This window comes from Eublepharis macularius, chromosome 10, assembly GCF_028583425.1.
Source record: "Eublepharis macularius isolate TG4126 chromosome 10, MPM_Emac_v1.0, whole genome shotgun sequence".
Classification (NCBI taxonomy): domain Eukaryota; kingdom Metazoa; phylum Chordata; class Lepidosauria; order Squamata; family Eublepharidae; genus Eublepharis; species Eublepharis macularius.
This window is the reverse complement of record NC_072799.1, coordinates 95,941,526-95,965,598: the sequence shown is the minus strand read 5'-3', so window position 1 is coordinate 95,965,598 and position 24,073 is coordinate 95,941,526. Positions and strand designations below refer to the sequence as shown.

Below are 24,073 nucleotides of genomic sequence, written 5' to 3'. Positions count from 1 at the left end.
CTACCATTTTCATTTCCATTCTTACCATGCAGCAACAGCAGGCAGGCCAGAACTGGGCCAGTAGCATCTTTTTTCCCTTAATGGCGTTCACCAATTGGATCCCAAAGGGAGAGAGCGTGCATGTATTAACTCTGATGGTGAGAAGGGGGGGACCATGCAACATGCCTGAATGCATTTTTGTTGCTATCTGGGCAATGGCAGTCTGCGGGCTGGAAGGGGGAGTTGTGCCCAGTGTGCGTGCGTGCACCTTTTTGTCAGTGCTACCTTGGCAACAACATTGTCTCGTTGCCAATCCGGTGCTTGCAAAGGGATACTCCTCCCTCCCTGCCTGCTTTGGAAAAGCTTCTTAAACTCCATTGGAGTGAAGGGAACACTGCTGCACCTTTTTTTCCTTTTTGGCGCTTCCCAGGCAACGGCATTGTCTCCCTGCCAATCAGGTCCTTGTATGCGGAGGCCCCTCCCCACCTATCTGACTGTGATGTAGGGTTGTTTAGGATGGAGAGGGATCATTTCCTGGTGCAGAGGTACGAGTAAAACCTAACACTGACTCCCATGTCAATGGCACAGAAGCCCCCCACCCACCTTTCTTTGACAGTGGGCTCTCACTCTATCATGTTTTGGGTACGGCATGAACCAACATTATGGCCTTGTCATTAAGTCAAGATAGAGAAATAAACTGAGGGCCAAACACAAAGAATCGTGGTCGTGGTGTGCATGGACTACTCTTTGGTTGAGAGCACGGTGCCTTTCGAAGAACCACAGGTGCTCAGAAGCAGAGGGCACTGAGTTGTGCCAATCAATTCCTTCATCAGGTCTCTCCGACTGGTCCACTGTGACAAGAAATCTGATGCTCATATTAAGGCCTTTAGGGGAATTTACACTTTTAATTTTGAAGCCCAGAAAGAGTCTACTGACTTTCACGGCTTTTTGATTCTGGAGTTCAAAGATCAGAGCTGAGGACGGACCTCAGTCTTGCTTCTGTAATTGGTGGATCCTTCCTGAGCGTCGAAAGGAAGGATTCGCCAAAGCACAGGGAGACATGGCAGCACAGGTAACGGCAGGAAGGCAAGGTAATTTACTGGCACTACCTTAAAGCAGGGATTTTTTTTATGTCGCTGTGCTGAGCTGGTTGGAGCGGCCTCCTGCTTGGGCACCACTGCACTGCTGCTGCAGCCACTTTCCCAGACAATTTCCCACCATTGGGTATGCCTGCCAGCACTCACCTTCTTCGAGGTCCATTGCTGTGTGTGTTCTGGGCTTGAGGAAAAACTCAGTCGATTGATATTTTAGGATGAGTACCAACGGCTGGTGCAGTTTTTGGTTAAGTATGAAAACAGCTGCCCAGAGATTTCATTTCTCCTTGAAAAGAACAGTGTGCACGTGCGCAGCCAACACTTGCCCTGAGGCCTTCCCCAAGTATTCCTCAGGGTCCATAAACACTGAACCTCACTGTTGTGTGTGTGCTCAAACTTGGCGGGTTGATGGTTTAAAGGAAGGACTATATTTGGTGCAGTTCAGTGCAAAAACAGCTGCCCCAAAGAGTCTTGATTGCAAAGCACAGGTCTGTAGCTACTGATAATGGAAAAAACTCAAATGGATTAGAGCCAAACCAGCAGGGCTCCACCTGGAAAAAAACAAAAATAGTACACAGTTTGCTCAAAATCTCTGGATTCAAAACTGAAACAAAAAAATTCTCAATGCACACCCCTATTATTTATGCCATTGGCTGCCAAATGACACACTACAATACTTCTGGGGTGGGGGGTGGGGGTGGGGAGAAGGAAGCAGGAGGCGAACGCAGGACTGCCATTAGACTCTGTGAGAATGCGCAAGTGTGAAATATTGCCAGTTGTTCTTTACCACATTGTACTGTTCGAATACTTGCAAAGTAACATGATTAACAGATTCAATCTGCTAGTGAACAAGCAAACTAAAATCTTTGGACAACCAGCTCCTTATTCGTGACCAGCACACGGCAAGCCAAACTGGTGGGTGTTCAAACATGCCTAACGAATGTTCGAGTAAATTGGAAGAAGGATATTTACAAAGTCTCGGTATTATAAATATGTAAACACTAAAATTTAAAATTTCACATAACTCTACCTTAGGGAATCACTGGGGCATGAGCTGTGTGAAGGCCCCTACACACATATTGTGGGATTGTGAAAATGTACCTTGAGTTTCCCCCTCAGTAGTTCATATTCATTTTGGCACAATATAGATAAAAACTTAAGTTATCTAGTAACCATTGTGGTTACTAGAACTCCGAAGCCTAATCCAGGGGCTCTTGTCGGCCCAAAACCTTTGATACTCTGAGAGGTATTGTCTTGAGAATGTTATTTACTAATTAGGGTAAAATAGACCTTGGTGAAGTCACCACTTAATCTTTTAGTTTCACTCACACAATAGGGAAGGTGAATCAAGATAATCCTTTGCCTATGTAACTATCTGAAGTCAATACTAATTTACTGTTACTTACATACATCTTCCTTTCAAAAGGATTTTATATATTTAAAATATTTTTAAGTAATGTATGAAGTAATATATTACTGTGAGTTTTTTCCATGGGCCAGGAAGAGTTTCAAAGCAATGTATTTTGGTAGAGGTTCTGAAAAAACAGCTAAACGTGATGTCTTCCTATGATCCAGGTTGGTATAGTGGTTAAGAGCAGCGGGACTCTAGTCTGGAGAACTGGGTTTGATTCCTCCCTCCTCCGCTTGACGCCAGCTGGGTGACCTTGGGGCAGTCACAGCTCTCTCAGAGCTCTCTCAGCCCCACCCACCTCACAGGGTGTTTTGTTGTGGGGATAATAATGGCATACTTTGTAAACCGCTCTGAGTGGGCGTTAAGTTGTCCTGAAGGGCGGTATATAAATCGAATGTTATTATGTTATGTTATTATGATCACCCCGCCCCCATCTAATTCCACCTGATTGTCCCAAGAAGGGGTTGTATCTTAGATCTTTCATCAAGATCCATAGGTTACTTTCTGAAAACTTTCATTCTCCAAAAGAGATGCAATGTTGTTCACCCCCTTGAACAACTCCTTAATGGAATAATTACTAAAATCTAGGTGAGATTCATAAAATTGCATACTTATGACATTTGTCTCCCTCTGCCCCCAAAATGGGACAAACTAAATGATTTCCCCCCCTCCATCATTGTAACATTTTGATTCACTCTATTATCACACGCAATCCAGATGACATTCTAGCCAACCTTCCTCCACTTATTCTCTTTCTTTCAATTCAATTCATTTTCAAGTGCAATTGCATTTAAATTTGCAATTTGTGTGGACAGTTCTGGTTGCAACCCAAATGTGTGTTTTGTTGACATCAGTAATGACCTCAAGAAACTCCACTGTCCTTCCATCATTCCCTACATTTCCCATTGGTCACAAATATTCCTCCCAATGCCTGATCACCTGTGCTGGCTTCTGTCTCAGGACTACTGTTTATCTTCAAATGGATGCTGTAAGTATTTGAAATGGCAAGTGCTTCTTACTGCCCTGTTCTAAGATTTGCTGCATTCCTGTGAGTAGCTGCTATTAGTTGTCCATGCAATTTCTTTTTCTTATTTCTCTGCCTCTTTGCTATGGCCTCCAATAACAAACACATCCAGAAATGCAAATGGAAATTCTTCACAGTAAATCTTCAAGAACAGTTAGGAAGTGAACATGCATTACCTATTTTAACAATTTAGCTGGAAAAGGAGTCGCTTGATACCACCCATAGATGCCGCATGATAACTACCCATCTCCAATACTCTACAGTCTTCTCAAGTCTATGTGGATGGGAAATGTGGGGAGTTAGTGGGGGACAGAATGCAGCATAGCTCGTGATATGGAGCCACGCTGCTTTCACGTGTAAGCAGATGAATAATCCTAAAGTATAGAGAACCTCCCACAGAATGTCCAGGATTCAAACGCTGTAATGTGTTGTACTGTGATAGGTTGCAGACCTTATAGCTGTCCATCTCCAGGTGGGGTCTGGAATGCTCCTGGGATTGCAGTTGAGCTCCAGACAAAAGAAAATGGCTGCTTGGGGGGTGGAGTCTACCGCATTGCAACCTGCTGATAGAGTTCCCAGGTGCCTGTGATGGGCAAACTCCCAGGGATTTGCCCCATTGCCCACTGATCTGCCAGAAATCAGTGGGAGGGGGAAAGCTCCCCGGCAGTTGGACAGTACCAGCAGGCACCCTGAGAACACGAACAGGGTGCTCGCTCCTGGGGGGTGCGACGACATCACTTCCTGAAGCGCTCCCATGCTTTGCTGGGGCCATTTTGGCCCCAAACAGGCCAGAATTAGTCCTGTGCAAAGCGTGAGAGCACACCCATGGCAATGTGATGACATCACTTCCCAGAAGTGAAGTCATCACTCATGCATCACTTTGCATGCACACAAAGAAAAACACAAGGATGGCACGAAGTAAGTACCTCTCACTGGGAGGGTAAGAGGACCTGGGAACCCTGCCTGCAGAAGTCCCTCCTCGACCCAGACTCCAGCCCCGAACCTCTGGGAATTTCCCAACCCATCGTTGGCAACCTAGCTAAGCAGAATCTACAAAAATGCCACTCAACTTGGCTTCTCACCCTAATGATGGCTGCATCCTAGTCATACTTCCTGAACAGGGTTGCCAGTTCTGGCTTGGGATATTCCTGGAGATATGGGGCAGTACCTGGGAAGGGACGTCTGTTTCTCCTGGACTCTATGGTATGCCATAGAGTTCTCCTACTGAACCTGCCATTTTCTCCTGGGGAGCAGATTTCTCTCCTCTGAAGATCAGTTGTAATTCCAGGAGAACTCCAGCAGCTACCTGGAAGATGGCCGCTCTGTTCCTAAAAGAACTCAGTGGCGTTTATTCTGAGTATACATGCTTAGGGTGGCAATGTTTTCCAGCTGATCTCTGGGTTTCCGTCTTGAAAACACGGCTTATTATTTCAACTTGAAAGAATGTGGCTAGAAAGCTATATTATTATTGAGGACTTTTCATGGGGTTTAAGCTGCAGGCATTTTTCTTGGAGGGGGGGCAATTTTTTTAATCGTATTTTGTATGTTTTTAATTTTGGGAATTGTTAAACCACCTTGAGACACAACAGAAAGGCCATGGTTTATTAGTTTATCTACCTTGTGAAAGGCACCCCAGGCCAGTGCTGTCCCTTGTTTATCCAGCAGGAGGCAGCAGCAGGAGTCCTGTGTCCAGGTGCACCTCTAAGCTATGAACCTGCTCTTTTAGGGGAAGTGCAACCCCATCCATCACAGGAGATACCCCGTTTCCTGGGTCAGCCCTTTCCCCCACCAGTAGGACCTCCATTTTGATGGGATTACGTTTCAGCTTGTTAGCCCTCATCCATTCCAAAACTGCCTGTCAACGCTTGTTCACAGTGTCCACAGCCTCACTGGGACCTGCATGAGACAGAGCTGAGTGTCATCTACATATTGGTGGCAACTCAGCCCAAATCTCCAGCTGACTCTCCCAGCGACTTAGATGTTGAAAAGCATTGAGGACAAGATGGATCCGTGCAGAACCCTGTAGGCCAGAGGAATTGTCCCAGCACCACACTCTGGAACGCATCTTCAAGGCACGACTGAGACCCCAATAGAACAGTGTCTCCCAGTCCCAATTCTGAAAGACAGTCCAAAAGGATATTATGATCAGGGCTTTTTTTCAGGGGGAACGTGGTGGAACAGACTTCCGGCACCTCTTGAAAATGGTCATGTGGCTGGTGGCCCCGCCCCCTGATCTCCAGACAGAGGGGAGTTGAGATTGCCCTCCGCGCCGTGTGGCATGGAGGGCAATCCAAACTCCCCCCTGTCTGGAGATCAGGGGGCAGGGACACCAGCCACATGACCATTTTCACCAAGGGTGATTTGAACTTTAAAAAACTCCCCCTTGTTCCAGCTGACCCAAAGTGACGTCATTGTGCAGTCCTGGGAGCGTGCACACACTTTGCACATGCACATGTGGTACCAAGGGCACTACCTTCCCTGTGCTGGCAACCCACTGAGTCCCACCACCTCCTTTCCCAGAAATAAAGCCCTGATCATGATCCTGGGCATCAAAATCAAGAAGTCCAGGAGAATTAACGGGGTCGCACCTCCCCTGTCCATCTCCTGGCACAGAGTGACCAAGGCCATGTCAGCCCCATAACCAGCCTGAAAACAGGTTGTAACAAATCCAAACAATCCGCTTAATTCAAGAAGCCCTGAAGTTGCCCAGCCACCACTCTTTCAATCACCGTGTTCAAGCATGGCACATTGGAGACTGAATGGCAGAGGAGGTTTTTTAGAACGTCTTCAGAATCCAAACGCCGCTTTTCATGAGGCTTTAAGAAGGTGTAGAGTGGAAGAGGAAGGCCGGCAAGCTGTTGTTTGGAAAAGGAGTCAGGTGAGCCATTTGTACACTGTACTTATCTTGACTACAAAGTACAAAATGACATTCCCCTCTACTGATATTTCTCCCGCGGCCTTCCAGTCAATTGTGTTGGAACAAATGCAGCAAAGTCGAATGTTAAGCAGATTTCCAAAGTCTGATGGAACTTGCTTCACCATTAATGCCAGCAGCAAGAACGGAGTGCGGAACCGAACAATGGCCCAACGTTTGGGGTATATTTAGACATTAGTATCTACTCAGCGGTATATTCTTGGTTCATCTAAGCATTCCAAAAGGCTGCCCATTAACTACTATACCTACACGAACACCAAGGAACTGTGCAGGATTTTAATGCCGTGTTCATTCGGGTCATACCTGCGCTGCCTGCTCAGCTTTGATCTTCAAGCTGTAGAACAGATTAGGTTCTAAGAAGCAAGATGGGGAGGAGGAAATTGTAATCAGGATTTGCTAAAAAGTAAGGCACGTATTGCGGTTGCTGTTTTATGCGTGTTTATTTTGCAGTTCAAGGTCAATGGGAGCTCAAGTCAAAACTGGTTGTCAGAAGTAAGAACCAGGGCCGATTCCAGATGACTAACCTTAAGGCGCTTCATGCCGCCCTCTTACGGATCGCGACAGGGAAAATGCAAAATATCGCGTTTCCTCACGCGAGTTTTGCGCGATGACGCGCAAAACTCGTGCGAGGAAACGCGATATTTCGCATTTTCCCCGTCGCGATCCGGAAGAGGGCGGCATGAAGCGCCTTAAGGTTAGTCATCTGGAATCGGCCCAGGAGAGACAGGCAGGGACAGGGTGTCTGTTTGGAAGAGAACATCGCCCCCTTCTGGCCGTGTTTTTCTATGCGACATTTTACTCATCATGCAAAGAATTCTGGGCAGAACACACAGGGCTCTACCGTTTTATTTTCCTGACAACCCGGTGTAAAAATTAGGCTGGGGGACGGCTAGTTGCTAATTAACACATGATGGCCCATGCAAGGTTTCTGGGACCCCACCCTGTGATGTGGGTTGCAGATTCTTCTCCTAATTTACTGTGCATGTTGTGTCTGATTCAGATGGGAAATGCAGTACACATTTCAGACCCCCCCCACCGCCCCCCAATGCAATTTTCCTGACCTGAAACAGTCATGGAGGGTGCTCTTTGCCCATTAGGGAAACCTACATGAACCCCAGGAAATGCACAGGCCCCCCCCCCGCCGCCCTGAAAGCCATTTCAGGTTGTGGGGGGATGAAGCCTGAAGCCCCTTTCCATCTGCGTCATGATCTGGATGCACATGGGCACTGAAGAGCACCTCTAACTCCTACCCGACTGTTACACAAGCTGTGGCCTCCATCCGTTTCCTGGCTGGGCAGAGATGTGACTCATTAGGCAGTTCCTAGCTGATGCCGCCTTTCCTCTCTCTCAAAGGTTAACTTTAATGTCTAGACCTTGAACAAATGTTATGACATAGATTGTGGCACTGAAAACGTATCAAATAGCTCACACAAGATTGCTCCAAGCTGTTCCTCTGCATTGCTACCACTGACAGGTTCTCAGTTCTTGCCACTACAATTAGCTACATCCTGCTTTGGAGAACAGAAAAGTGAATCTAGTAAAAAAATTAAAACTACTCTGCATACTGGCAAATTGCGGGAGGGGGGGCACCCAGTGCAATCCCCCGACTTTCCTGGGAGTAAGCCCCACGGAATAGAATTCTGAGTGTGTCTACTTAAGGTTGCTCTGTAAACCACTTTCCGTTATGGAATGGTATTTTTACAAATTATAAATTGTACTAATGACGAGGACAACTGCTTTTCTGAGACTGCTTTGATCTGCGTTTACTATGTTTTGGAACAGAAAAAAAATCAGGACAGGATTGCACCTTGTATATTGGAACTGAAGAGTGCAGATTGTAACAACTTAGTTATTTTTGCATACTTCCCTCTCAAAAAATTAAAAAAGGGTCTAATATTCTGAGGAGACTTGGTTTGAGTCAATGACAATCAAAGCTTCTCCCAAGGTCTGTCAGAATTTTTTTCTGCCTGTAAAGAGATGTTCTCTCCCTCAGAAAGCAAAGATGCCCATCTCAGAGGCAAAGTAAACGCCAGATAATCTGACAGGCCCCCTTATCTAAGGGATGAGGGGTCAAAGTACCCCATGTAAGTCAAATATATTTTAAAAGGTTTGCCCCAAGTCTTATAAACAAAGATTATTCACTTTACCCCCCCTTCCCAACAGAGCTTTGCTTTTGCATTCAGAGATCACAAAGGTTGACCTCAGTGATAGCTTACTCAAATAATGGCTGTGAAGATGTGAAACGAAGGGTAACTGGACAGAAAACAGCATGCTAGTCTTAAGCCAGGAGCACACTCAGTGTTGAGTTTCACAGGCATTTACCTCATGATGGAAATTAGACAGGGGCACTCACAACCTAGGATGCCAGCGAGGGGGTGGCACCCACAGCCCCGTTGCCCCTGGCCCACTTGGGACCTGGCCCCAGGAGGCCCCGCCAGCAGCACAGTGGGACAAACTCATTCCCCTCCCTCCCAGCCCCCTCCTTCCTGCCCTGTTAGGCGACTTGCAGTGGGAGTGGTGGGGTGGGCGAGGAGGTGGTCAAATGGCTGACAGCAAACAAACTGAAACTGAACCCAGACAAGAGGGAAGCGATGCTAATTGGGAAGGTAGAGATCTTGAAGGACATTGCATTCCTGCCTTTTGATGGAGTTCCCCCCCCCAATAATTTTATTGAGAATTATCAGAGAAGTATAATAACAATAAAACAATTAAATACAAAATACAGTAGATAAGCAGTCTCAAATAGAAAGAACAGTTTACAGAACGGTTTCTTAATTTATGTAACAATAACAACAGCATAACAATTCCTTAAATCTATAATTATAACAGTTACGAGTAAAAATGGGTGGAGGTAGGATATAAGCTGTTGTTCTCAATATACTCATAAAACGGGAGCCATTTCTCCCCGAATCCTGTGTCCTGAGGATCGTGGTGATCCTTCTGAAAGAGCCTGTCATTGATTTTTTCCATAATTAAATGATTCCAGATTTTCGTCATCCAGAGATCGAATGTTGGTGCCGATTTATTTTCCATTTGGTTGCAATTGCACTTTTAGCCGCAATTAAGGGTGTGTTAATAAGGTTTCTTCTAATCAAGGGGACTGAAGTATTTCCCCATAGATCTAGAAAGAGAATTTCTGGTAGCATAGGAATGTCGTATCCGGTGATACCTTTAATAGAGGTTAGAACCTCTTTCCAGAATGTTTCCATCTGTGGACATTTCCACCAGCAATGTGCGTACGTGCCTTCAACTTTACAGCCTTTCCAACACAATGCTGACGCGAATGAGAATATCTTACTATATAATTGAGTAAGCGTATTTCAGACAACTCATTTTATACCGTGCTGCACCACCAGAGGGCACTGCCATGGAGGGAAGCCTAGGCAAGGCACCATGGTCTCTACAAAAAATGTGCCATGGTGGGAAGCCCAGGCTAGCAGCAGGATGGGAGCAGGTGGCAACGCCTGCCTTCCGCCTTCACCCAGCTGGTGCTAGGAGTGAGGCAGGTGGCAATGCCCACCGCCACCTTAACACAGCTGGTATTAGGAGCGGATCAGGTGGCAATGCCCACCCCCTGCCTTAACCCAGCTGGTATTAGGAGCGGATCAGGTGGCAATGCACAGCCCCACCTTTACCCAGCTGGAATCAGAAGCAGAGCAGGTAACAATACCCAGCCCCCTTCCCCCAGCTGAGATCAGGAGTAGATCAGATGGCAATGCCCACCCTCCTTCACCTGACTGGGATCAGGAGTGGAGCAGGTGACAATACCCCCCTGCCTTAACCCAGCTGGTATTAGGAGCAGAGCAGGCGGCAATGCCCATCCCCCAACTTAACCCAGCTGATATTAGGAATGGAACAGGTGGCAATGCCCACTCCCTGCCTTAACCCAGCTGGTATTAGGAGTGGAACAGGTGGCAATGCCCATCCCCCACCTTAACCCAGCTGGTATTAGGAATGGCATATTCCAATAGCAGTAATAATATCACAAATTTCCTACATAAGTATAGATATAAAGTGCTTGTGCCTAAAGTTAACCCTATTGTCTAATAAGTAACCAAAAATAAGTCAAAATTCATATTCTTAACGAAGCAGGTAGATATAGTCTCCTGCATATCAATTAATCAATTATAAATAATATTTCAATATTGTTATTACTGAAATACTTCTATTGTCGTCTATAACTGTTAAACTCATATGTTAAAGACCATATTTACCTACACTGTCAAAAATATGAAAATATGAACTTTTGACTTATTTTTGGTTACCTATTAGACAACATTGTCAGCTACAGGCACAGGCACTTTAAATAGGAAATTTGTGACATTATTGTTGGTACTGGTATATGCTTTGCCTTATGTACATGTAACCATTTTATACTATCTTTATTGAAATATTATCTATAATTGATTAATTGATATGCAGGAGACTATATCTACCTGCTTCGGTAAGAATATGAATTTTGACTTATTTTTGGTTTCTTATTAGACAACTTGGGGTTAACTTCAGGCACAAGCACTTTATATCTATACCTATATAGGAAATTTGTGATATTATTACTGCTATTGGAATATGCCTCGCCTTATGTATATGTAACCAATCTATATGTATATATTGACTTCTCTGACACCTTAATTTGCTTTGAATATATTTAGTAAACCCTTTATTGGATTACGTTGTTGTTAGTTTATCACAGCATGTTTGGTAGATTTATTACTATTTACCATGATACTCTCTTGGTGTTTGGTATTAGGAATGGAGCAGGTGGCAATGCCCACCCCCTGCCTTAACCCAGCTGGTATTAGAAGCGGAGCAGGTCACAATAACATTCAATTTATGTACTTATTTAAATTTCTATACTGCAAGTCTGTCTGTACCTTTTTTTAATTTTTATTTTTGAATTTTTTAACAATATGCAATAGTAAAAAACAAACAAATATATAACCATATAACTATATAAACAGTATGAATATAAACATGTGCTCGAGACATCTGTCTGTACCTTTAATGTTGTGGAGCTTACCAAGAAATATTAGATATGGTATATTTTTTTCAACTCTGAAGGCTAAAATGTTTAGCCAGAGAGCATTTCTCTTTTTATGTACATCTATTTTCCTCTTTAGGCTCATGCCAGAGTCTGGCATCAGTACAACAAGTATTTCCGGCCACATCAGAAAGGGTTTTTGTCGATAACGCTGGGATCCTACTGGATTGAACCGAACCACTCCAAAGATGCTTCCGACATCACCAAATGCCAGCAGTCCATGCAGGCCACATTAGGGTGGTTTGCCAAGCCGATCCACGGAGATGGAGATTATCCTGAAGAACTGAAAAGCAAATTCGCCTCCATCTTGCCCAATTTTACCAAGGCAGAGAAAAATCATATTAGAGGGACTGCTGATTTCTTTGCTTTTTCCTTTGGCCCTAATAATTTTATACCACAGAACATGCTACCCAAAATGGGTCAAAATTTCTCACTTAACCTAAGGGAAGCGCTGAAGTGGATTAAACTGGAATATCACAGTCCCAGGATCCTGATTGCCGAAAACGGGTGGTTCACCAAGAGCAGCGTCAAGACAGAAGACACCACAGTTATCTACATAATGAAGGGTTTTATTAATAAAGTCTTACAAGGTTTGTAAAACACTTCTTTTTTTTTATGGAAAAAACCCCGTACGGTCTTCAAACTGTAAGAGGGGTCTCTTTCATGATTCATGTATACAGAAAAAATTAAGGGCTGTACCATTCTGCGACCTGCACGTGTTTGTCTGCGTACTTTAAAGACCATTTTACACGTTACGCTGCAGTAAACTCAGCCACGCCATCCGACAGGTACCCGCACAAATCCCGAGTCCGTAGATGGTTCCTGCCCGGTGTGCCAGTCAGACGGGAGTTACCATTCCTGCCCAGGCAGCAACATCTCCTCTGGCGTGGGGCCAGAGTGCGCATGGAGACGGGGCTTCAGCCTACCCTCCGTGCCATTGCCCCAGCCTGCAGTAGTGACGCTGTTTGGCCCACTGAGGAAACCCACATGTCTCTCGGGGGGGCCACGTGGGGTTTCCCAGCATTCCAGTTTGCACGCACTCCCCCTCCCGCTTCAGGTTGTACAACTGGTGCGGGAAGGAACTGCCCCATGAAGCTGCTAATGGCTCGTTACAAAATGCATGTGCAGCCGTGGAAGTAGTATTATTTCTTGAATGGAGCCAAGAGCGACTTCACAGGGCAGTTGAAGGGGAAAACAACGGGGGGGGGGGGAAGTCTGCAGCCACTTCTGCCCATGTACCCCACTCACGAGGGGAGAAGGGCATGCGAGAGCCTGGGAAGCCCAACACTCCTGGAGCGTGTCAGCTTCAGAAGTCTTGCCTCCTTGCGCCACAGACACGAGGACTTCCTCATGTGCAAAGAGGATCGTTATGACAAGGATTTCTTCGCCTGGCCACAATGCTTTGGAGTCTTTGCATCATGGGCTCAGGCATGCGTTAAGCTGCCACGTCCTCTTGAGAATGTTAACGTCACGGCAATTTTAACATGCCTTCTGGCCCTCAGAAGAGTCCAGGTTCTGTGATCAGGACAAAACTGGATGTACACAGGCTCTGTCACAGATCTCCTGTCATTCTCCCCATGGGGGTTACATCTCCCTCAACCAAGAAAGAGGTGTATTCTTTTAGATGGTGTTTCAGCTGTATTCCAAACTGAAATGGACCTGGGGGCTACAATTGGCCCCACTGGAGAAACCAACCAACATGTACACATAGCTTTCTCCAACGGGGCAAGTAGCACCCCGGGACCATTTCAGCTTGGGAAAATGGCCCATGGGAAGGTTGAAGTCACTGCTCACCACGCAGCATGATCTTAATCCAAACCAGGCATCCCATGTGTAGGAATTGAAGAGAAACCACAGGACACACGTAGTAGAAAGACAGAGTGGAGATCTGAGACCCAACCTGTGAACTCCATAATGTGTGAACTGTCTTAAAGATAATACAGATAGACTCATCAAACGCAACATTAGTATGGAAAGGACTGACATTGCCCCAGTCCAGAGGATTCTGTCAATGAAAGACGGGATCCTACCATTTGCCAAGAATGTATTTAAGAAATATGCAGGCCAGGATCCAAAGTGGAACAAATGTATACATATCTTTTAAAACTTATGTACACATATTTGGAAACTTGGCTCAATACAGAGGTGTTAAGAGGCACTTACGCGTGCATGTGTTGCTTCCACACTTTATATATTTGCTGTAGGAAGAGTGGCACTGCATTGGTTTTTCTAGAACAATGATAACATGTAGCACTGCCCTGAAGCTCAGTAGAGAGAGACTTGGGCCATTTTCACGCTGCTTACCGGCCACGGAAGATCGCACCAAGCTCCCGGAACGACAGCGTCTTCCTGGCACTGCAGTTCTCGTGCAAAATCATGCCAGGAAGAAGCTGTTGTTCCGGGAGCTTGGCACGATCTTCCATGGCCGGTAAGCAGTGTGAAAACGGCCTTGGCCTTCCTGGAGAAAGATCTCATTTTGCTCACGAGGAAGCCCTTATTCGTTATGGACACCCACTTCCCCAGGTGGCAGAGCCCTCCATGCAGGGTCTTCTCAAAAGAGAGATTAGTGTATAGACAGACAGGAGAGGGCATCCTGATGTGAAAACATCTTACTTTGTAAACCTGTGATCATATTATAGTCTGTATTCTCTAATATTGACTTTTTCATTGATTTCCTTTCTACAGCTATTAAGTATGATAAGATAGATGTATTTGGTTACACGGCTTGGTCCCTTTTGGATGGATTTGAATGGCAACACGCTTACAGCATCAGGCGAGGATTGTTTTACGTTGATTTCAACAGTAAGGAAAAAGAGCGGATTCCTAAGTCCTCTGCATTGTATTACAAGCAAATAATACAGGAAAACGGCTTTCCTATGAAGGAGTCCACCCTGTCTTTCCAGAGTCGATTTCCCTGCGATTTCTTTTGGGGTATGGCAGAGTCTGTTATTAAGGTAAGCATCTCCGCCTCTGTTCAGCGGTTTTTCAGCTTCACATACAAACGCTGCTTGTTCCTTCTGCTCCTCCCACTTTCCACCTCCTCTGGTTCGTTTGAACGTTTCTCAGTTTGATCACACTCCAATTTGCTGAAATATCTGAACGCAAACTGGAGTTTGCTTCCCACCCTCTGCCCAAGCCACAACTCCAAAGTGGATAAACTGCCATCTAGAAGTTTGGGCTTGTGGTGGGAAACAAACTCTGTTTTCCAGAGGACAGGCCGGTCGTGACCTGGTCAAACCGGGAACTGTTCAGTTTTATGGGGAAGGGAGATAAGATGAGGGAGAGCAACCGGCTCCAACTGCCAGCGAGTTTTACGCCTGAGCGGAGTTCTGAACTACGATCTCCCAGTCCAGGTTTAGCCACTGTGCTCCGCAGGCATTCTAATGAAATCGGATCTAATGGATCTCTGGACTTGTAGACTGAACTCTCCTCTTTCAGGCACAGGAAAAAAAGATAATTTGAGTATCTACAAAAGCATTGATGGCAAAAGTGTCTTTGAGGGCAATATCATTGTGCTCCAAAATCCCTAGACTCATAAATCCAAGGGTGGATCATAGAATCATCACACTGGGAAACAGCATGTGACATGGGGAGTTGCAACTCTGGGTAGGGAGTGGGCAGAAACCAGTGACTGCCCGTCTGCTCGTGCAAAGGGTCCCCTTTGGATCTAAGCCGCCTGCTTTCTTTAAATTCTTAATTTCCATAACGAAAGCTGGGAGTCGTCTGTTTTACCAGGAGAAAGGAAACGCAGCAGGAATTATCCACAAGCGTTTTGAATCACTGAGAAATTAATTGAACTCAGCCTTAGCTAATCACTGGGAAAAAAGAAACCAACCTAGGTTTGTACATATCATACTAATCATGATTTATCCATCTGTAGCAACAGATAGATGGGCAACATACAATATTGTCGTTATTAGCTTTAGTAGAAAACCTTGTTAGGAAAGCAGAGTGTAATTTAACTGAGAAACAGATGGATTTATCTGAAAACAAATTTAAAAGCTGCATAAAGAAAACAATACAGCCACTATAACAGAGACCACAGAGAATAGCAAAGGGATACACCAGCACAGAATTACCAGCCTCGGGGACAATGCGTTTCCTGACGGGGAGCTGTGCTTCACGATCTCTTGTTGCTATTAAGGTAATGTTTGGGCTCTATTCTCTCTCAGGCCTGCATTAAACTCTCCCATCTTTAAAATCTCACTGATTATCTCATTTATATTTACAGGCTGAATCTGCCGCCTCGTCTCCCCAGTTCCGCGATCCCAACCTGTATCTCTGGAACGTGACTGGAGACGGGCTCTTCCGCCAGGTGAAAGGAGTGCAACTGAAAACCCGTCCCGCTCAGTGTACCGATTTTGTCAGCATTAAAAAACAACTTGAGCTGCTGTCAAAAACAAAAATCACCCATTATAGATTTGCGCTCAGTTGGTCACTGATTCTACCCACTGGAGAGTTATCATCTATAAACAGGCAAGTCCTTCGATATTATCGATGTATGGTTAGCGAGATGATCAAACTCCGCATCAGTCCTGTGGTCACCTTATACTATCCCACCCACCGCTCTCTGGGTTTGCCTGGGCCTCTGCTTCAGAACGGGGGATGGCTCAACCAGTCCACCATCCAGGCTTTCAGAAACTATGCAGAAGTGTGTTTTCAGAAGCTTGGGGACTTAGTTAAGTTCTGGATCACAATAAATGAGCCCAATCGACTCAGTGATATTTATAACAACAGTAGCAACGATACTTACCAAGCAGCTCACAATTTGCTCATAGCACATGCCTTGGCTTGGCATGTCTACGATGAGAAATATCGGTCCTTTCAAAGAGGTCAGGTGTCCCTCTCTCTGCATTCTGACTGGGCCGAACCCGCCAATTCCTTCATTGACACACACCGGAAAGCTGCCGAAAGATTTCTTCAGTTTGAAATTGCTTGGTTTTCTGATCCAATTTTTAAGACAGGTGACTACCCAGTTGCCATGAGAGAATACCTCAGGCATAAAAACAGCAAAGGCCTTTCTCGATCTGCTTTGCCACATTTCACAAGTGAAGAAAAGAAACTTATAAAAGGTGCTGCTGATTTTTATGCCCTGAATCACTTCACTACAAGATTTGTGATCCACGAGGCTAAAAATGGAAGTCGGTACGAATTCGATCGGGACGTTGCATTTCTGCAAGACTTCACCTACCTAAACTCCCCCTCGCGCTCGGCAGTAGTGCCGGAGGGGTTACGCAAAACTCTAAACTGGATTAAAAAGCGCTATGGAAACACAGATGTTTACGTGACAGCAAGTGGGATAGATGACCATTCCTTAAATAACGATGAACTTCGAAAATACTACATCGAAAAATATGTACAAGAAGCCTTAAAAGGTGAGTGAATGGTGAAAGAAGTAATTAGAGCATTTCAACCAGAACCAATAGATTTAAATGAAATCAAAAGGGTTTTAGGAAGGATTTCCTGACAGTTACAGCGGTCCCTCAGTGGAACAGGCTTCCTCGGGAGGTGGTGGGCTCTCCTTCTTTGCAGGTTTTTAAGCAGAGGCTAGATGGCCATCTGACAGCAATGCTGATTCTGTGAACCGGGGCAGATCATGAGGGGGAGGGCAGGAAGGGTCACATCAGTGCTTAGTTCTCGTGGCCCCTTCTTACACGCCCAGGGAAAGGCTGATCACCACCTTGGGGTTGGGTAGCAATTTTCCCCAGGCTGGCTAGGGATCCTGTTGGTGTTTTGCCATCTTCTGGGCATGGAGCCGGGGTCACTGTGTGTGGGGGAGGGGAGGGATGAGGTCGTGAATTTCCTGCATTGTGCAGGGGGTTAGACTAGATGACCCTAGAGGTCCCTTCCAGCCCTATGATTCTTTGCTTCTAACATATTTTGCCTACTTTATAACACTACACAGCAACTGGTTCAAACTGTTCCATGTATGTTTTTTCATGCATTATCCTTGTAAGGACTGCTAGTAATATTATCACTGTTTTGCAAAATAGGAGGACCCAATGGCATGTTACGCGGCGATCATTTTAAAAGATTTTCTCTCAGACTCAGCTGCTGGGACTAGTTTTGGGGGTTTTTTACCCTCTGGTAACCCTTTGGGGTTACCCTTTGGGTTTTTTTTACCCTCTGGTTATCTTACTGATAAAACCACTCTTTACCCAATTTTACCCTGCTAAGAAAAGTTTATGGGCACCGATATATTTTTTCCACAGCTGGGATACAAATGGTGTGAGGGTGTGTGTCTGTGTGTGAGTGAGTGAAAAAAGTCAGGGAGGAAAGGGTTAAAGCCCCCTCCCCCCCCCCCAAATGCAGCCGGCTTTCCCGGGTTGCCTGCCGGTGACGGGCTGGTGGGTTTGCTACCTCCTGCTGATTGCCAGCGATCGGCAGGCAATGGGTTAACCCCTGGGAGATTTTCTGCTACCGGTGGGCAACTGGGAACCCTGTCTGTTGCATGGGGGAAAGCCCTAGGCTGCATCCACACATCACTGGATATTGTGCTGCTGTTCTATAACAGTCATTCACAACGGATTTTCCTGTCCACCGATGCCAAGTAGATACACAACAAGTCACACATTATACACTGCCATGGCAAGAGGGGTGGCCTGCCCGTTCAGTGGACCTTGGCAGTTCCCCAGGGCATAAGAGGGCACCGGGGCACCAAAAACAAGCAGCAGGCCTGAGGAACCTTCAGCCGCAGCTTCGTCGCCATGAAAGGAGAGCAGGCGGCGGGAGCAGGCAGAGTTTCCCTCGCCTGTGTCTTTGTTTAGACACACCTGGGGCGTCAGTGCAGCCCATGTGGGGCGTGCCCTGCACACACAGTGAGACAGACAGGTCAGCTGCCCATTCCACAGACGGCTTCCAAAGTTGCAAAGATGGCAAAGCCAATTCCCACCTGCACAAATCCTGCTGCTTTGAAAAGCGACCCGTCTGTTTCCAAAGTGCCCCCTTCCAAGGGAAAAACCTGCCTGCCACAGGACTCCAAGGAGCTGTAGGAGGGCCTCCCCAGGAGCCTCATGAGGGCCCCTTCCCCCACTGCAGGTTACAAAGCAGGAGAGGGGGGGGTCTGTAAGGAGATGCCCCTTCCCAGCAAAAGTGCTGTAAAACAGACATTTCAGTTCATATCAAATAATGGCAAGGCTTCGTGGTTAACATGCACTTCTGTATGGCTCCTTTCAGCGCACCACATTGACAAAGTCAAGATTAGAGGCTATTTTGCATTTAAACTGACCGATGAAAAAGCGAAACCCAGATTTGGATTCTTCACTTCTGACTCCAAAGCCAAACCTGCTGTCCAATTCTACAACCGTGTGATCAGCAGCAACGGCTTTCCCCTGGAGCCTTCGGAAAACGTGTGCGATTCGCCAATGGAGAAAGCACCGTGCGCTCTCTGCCTGTCCCTAACCCTGAAAGGGCCACTGATATTCTTTGGCTGCTGCCTTTTCTCCACTTTCCTTTTGCTGATGAGCATCATCCTTTTCCACAAAAGAAAGAGAAGGAAATGGTACTGGGCAAAAAACTCCCAACCCGTCTGTACTCCTGTTAAAACCAGGTACAAGAATGTTCTCAACCAGATGTAAGGCCATGTTTTTACTGCATGCACGTCAGCAAGAATGAGACGATTAAATGGAAGCACTCCAAGTTACGTATGCCAAGGTGGTTTTTGCAGAATAGCTTAATGCAGTCAGAACATCCACAGAGGTTCGTTCGGGATGGTAATCCTGAATTCGTTTATGTTTATCCAGGCAGGGCATCCCAGAGTATTTAGCTACAAGTCCCAGTTAACCTTTTAGAATTCCCCTTGCCAAGTTTGGAACAATGGCCATTCTACCCTGTAATATGAAAATGGCCCTGAATGGTGTTCAGTCATCCCGGGTCTCTGTGTTTTTAATTTTCTTCAGCCCTGGATTAACCCTTTGAGCATGTAAATGAACCAAACTGATGCAAATTTAATGGCGGTCATGTCAGGGTATCTCAAGATGTGAGCAAGCTTTTAAGGCAGATGTATGTTAAAGAAAAAGGCACTAGGTTTCAATAGAATTAATTTATTTTTTTAATTATAACTTAAGAAGTCATGTCCTTATGCAACTTGATAAGATTGCTTAACTAGTTTGACTTGAAAAGGACATTAAGCTGTGAGAATCTATGCACTTTCATAGGTCTGGAGAAACCCAGGCTGCCTCCGGCTTTTCAGGCCTCAGGCAGCAAAAGAAAGGGTTTGAATTTTACCTAATTGTGAGCCCCCCTATGAGCTTGTGGCCCAGGGGTACAGTATGGACTTGGAGCAGAAGTATGAAGTCACCTCAATTGACAATTACCAGGAGGAGGAATGGGGGGGGGGGACTCGGGGCAGAGACGTCGTAGATCCATTTGGCAGCTAAATGGAGATGCTGGAAGATTGAAGGTAAGAATGGATGGCCCGGGCCAAGATTACGGGGAAAAATTAAATACCTGCAAATAGGAGAGAGGAAATTTGTTGATGTAAAAGTATACTGCCAAGGCACAAACATATTTGGGGAAAATAAGCTGTTTATTATTATTATTATTATTATTATTATTATTATTAGTTTATAAAATATGAGCACCTGTTTGTGTTGTTAGAACACTTTAGATAACACAAACACAAGATTTTCACAGTCAAGAGTTTTGAATGGTCCTTATTTAAAAGTTGGAGAACACTCCAATCGATCCAGAACCGAACCACTGTATAGCCTTAAGGCCTATCACAGACATCCTTATAACAAAAATGCAGCAGTTGTATTTTGTGACAGATAAGCATTGATAGTTATTTGAGTTGAGCAAAATAACCCACAAGCCCACTGGCTTGTTTCATGCATTAATATGAAACCACCGTTTATGGATTGTCTGAACTCCTCAAACATACTTGGTGCCCTGGAACACAGAAGCTGCAAAAAATTTTCAAAATAAACCACAATGGAATGCAAACGGAATAGTGGCTCCGTAAACTAACTTCAGAGATATGTGCTATAAGGATAACCCAGCTGTTGTCTATATATTCAGTGTAGTGTGGCCATCCTTACTTGAAACTGCTACTTTTCCCTTTAAAATGCACTTTACCCATTGCCATATTTTCCACGAGCTGCAGAAATGTATATTAAAAACAAATTCTTCAAATGCATTTTAGTGGTGCTTTTCTCCCCCTACGATTTTATTCTTTTGGCAGTTACTCCAGGCCCGGAATTTTGCTTTTTCCTCTGCTCAGCTGCCTTCTACTCCTTGGAGCATAAAGCAATATGCTGTTATTTCACACCTGCTTAGTTAGCAATCCAGTATGAACCTGTTGAGTCGACAGGCGGAGAAGGCAGGACCAGGGCTGCATTCTGGAACGACACGCCTCTCTGACAGGCAAGAACTCCAAACTGTCTGCTCTTCTTGTGCACCCCCTTCCACCTCCCTTATGGAAAAAAGTGCAATTAAACACTTCCTTCTTTTGCATCAGACTCACATTTGCCATGATGTTCAAAAGTAGCTGCCCCCAGGGCAAAACCAAAACAGCCGAACAGATTTTTTTTAGATTAAATACAACAGAGCATGCTCAGTAGTAGCAACTGCAGCCCATTTCCCGTTTATTGCCCTCAACTCTTTTATTTATTGATGTTATTTATAGTCCACTTTCTCACTGAGACTAAAGGTGGATTGCACAGCATGAGCTGGTACGGTTAATTTCAAGGACATTTCAAGAAACAATGAAATAGGGTCTATACAGGCCAATTTTTAAAGATTTAAAAGCTGCAGAAATCCAATACAGAGTTGAAGAAATGCTGAAACAGAGCAGAAGCAATTCTAAAACTGACATCTCAAACAGTACAGAGCTGCTGTAGCACAGTGGTTAAGTAGTTTGCACTCTGCTGGTTCGAATCCCACTCCTGCCATGAGCTCAGTAGGTGGCCTTGGGCAAGCCACTCCTCTCAGCCCCAGCTGTATTGTGGGGACAATAATAACACTAACTTGTTTACTGCTCTGGGTGAGCTACTAATCGGTCTAGAAGGGTGGTGTTTAAGTGCAATTGTTGTTATAACCCGGTAGAATCATACTTCAAGTAACAGTACACAGTAGCATATAGTAGTGAAGTCTATGGTCCCGGTATCTTTACTGATGCCTCTCCTTGAGACCACTTCCTTACAATGTACCCCTCCCATCTGAGCAAAAAGCCCTCTGGAACCATTCGGTTTTGCATCGTTTACAGAGGGCCAGGAGAGGGGGAGCCTTCCTAACCTCCTCAGGTAGGCCGTTCCATAAAGTGGGGGCCACCACAGAGAATGCCCGTGTACGGGCAGCTGTTGATTTTGCCCGTGTTCAAGGCGGCACCTGCAGAGCGCCCTGTTCAGGTGAGCAAAGCTGCCATCATGGAAGATAGGGAGAGAGGCGGTTCCTATAGATATGATGGACCAAGGCTGTGGAGAGCTTTGTCTCTGCTGCATCCCGTGGAGATTTTGACAGTGAGATATAGAGCTGGGAGTCATCTGCACACTGGTGGCCTCCGGTTCCACGGCTACGGATGAGTTCTCCTAAAGGCTTTACATAGAGATTGAACAACATGGGGGATCGGATTGTGCCCCGTGGAACTCAGCCGGGTAACTCCCGTTCTGTAGAGAGCTGCTCCCCAGCAGCTGCCCTTCCAGCCCGTTCCGAGAGGAAGGACTTAAACCAGTCTGAGGCACGTCCCTTCAGACCCACTTCTGGTTCCAGACTCAACATGATGGCATTTATTGATGTTAGATTTTTATACCACCCTCTCCCTCAAATGAGGCCTGAAGCAGTTTACAACAATTGAAAACAGTTACAAACAATTAAATAATTTAAAACAATTAAACCAGCAATAAGTGTTATGGCAAAGATTCCATTTATGGTCTACTGTAACAAAGGCAATACTTTGCAAAGATATGACAGCTAATTGTCTATTCTTGAGACTGTAAAAGTTCAGATTTAGAAGTCAGAAAATGTTGAGATACCTTGAATAATTGGGACAGTTGAAAACTAGCTGATGCAGTGGTTGCAGAGAAGTAACATTTTTTTGCTGCTTTCACTGGTGCTTCTCAGGTTATAGTGTCTGCTCTGCAGCATGCTCTATCAGTTTCGGAGCAGGTTTTCTGCCAGCATCTTTCCAGTTATCTTCCGGCATCTCTTAGGTCATCAAGCTCTGTGGTAAAACGCAGGGTTCATTTCTGTCCTGAGGGTCAGAGGGATTGACAAGGAACAATGTTGTCAACCGCTTCGAGGTGCTTCACATTCCGAGCTCCTACAGCAATCTCGATAGAAAATAAGTTTGGGCTCCTAAAATCCCCCAGGACATTTTGGAATCTAGAAGTGTCCAGGAGCTTTTGTGGGCAAACCATTTTAATGGTTCCCCTCTTTTGTGGCTGTCGGGGCCGTATTCACTTTTACCTTCCATAGATAATGGTTAGACCAGCTAAGGGAGAGAAAGGATTGGTGGGTTTTGAAGGTACTTAAGACAGCTGCTCCAGAGAGAAAGGCAGAAAATATCCAGCATTTCTTGATTACTGATGCTAGTTTAGAAGTGCCTTTTTCCGTTCCAGAGGTGAGCTCTGGAAAAATGGATGCAGCGTTTTCCACCATATTGGAGTACAAACCATATGAGAGCCAGTTGCGGAATACTAACTGGCACCAACAAGGTGAAAGATGAGCGCTGTTGATAATGGACCCCTGTTGATTTAAGGAGTTGCCCAGATTAATATGATACTGAGATAAGAAGCAAAATTGACACTGAATCAACATTTAATGTTCTGGTGTTATCTGCCCTACAAACTGCCAAACCGGCTTTGCTGAGCTGGTAAAGAAGTTTGTGAATTTTGTCTGCCTGGATCCAAGGACCATGTTGGATGAATTGCAGAGATACTGTAATACTGCTGTTTCCTTAGTTTCAAAAGGCAGGACGCAAGGAAAAACAAGAGGGCTCCGAGGCAGTGTCAAGGGCCGCTCTACGGCTCTCTCTTTGGCTCTTGCGCCTCAGCAGTACCCGTTTCTGACTCCTCAGCACCCAGAAGGGTAAGACTTGAACTAAATTAACAGAAAGATCGTTTTTTTCATCGAATAGTATTTACATAACCATCCTAGGAACTTAAGCATAGGGCAGCATTCAGACAATACAAAGAAGCCTTGGCTTGGTATGTTTCCACCCTCTTTGATGTGAAATGTAATGGAAGATTTCTGGGTTTGGGAACCTTTATGTTCAAATAAATACGCAGTCTGAGGTTGCAACAAAACAGCCATTTGTTCCGTTTTCACCATCGGCTTGCCTTCTTTTGGAGCTGTTCATCACCAGCATCAATACGGTCTCATTGGACTGGGGTATAGCTGTGCATGGTTTGTGGGAGAAGAATGCTCCACCGGTAGCCAGTAGGGCTGAATAACGAAAGCAGCTACAATGGGAGAAACGGAGTGTGTTGTATTCTTCCCTGCTCTTTACAAGTTTGTGCCTTTTTGGGTGCAAAATAGCTGGGTCTCAGCTCCTTTCCCCCTTAGACTTACTTTGACCACATACTATTAGTGTGGTCAAATAAATAAATGAAATAGCACAAACACACTCTTGATCTGGATGCCAGCTGTAATA

The 24,073-nt window shown here is 45.3% G+C and overlaps 1 protein-coding gene across 1 annotated transcript in view; it reads left to right on the top strand.

Moving 5' to 3' along the window:
• The window catches only part of KLB (klotho beta), a 36,836-nt gene extending 16,842 nt beyond the window's left edge, over positions 1-19,994 (top strand). The window contains exons 2-5 of the mRNA XM_054990015.1: positions 11,564-12,074; positions 14,170-14,438; positions 15,716-16,859; positions 18,661-19,994. Of these exons, the coding sequence (XP_054845990.1) occupies positions 11,564-12,074; positions 14,170-14,438; positions 15,716-16,859; positions 18,661-19,061 (2,325 nt within the window). The 3' untranslated portion in view covers positions 19,062-19,994. The remainder of the gene's footprint in view (positions 1-11,563; positions 12,075-14,169; positions 14,439-15,715; positions 16,860-18,660) is intronic.
• Positions 19,995-24,073: the final 4,079 nt, after the last annotated feature.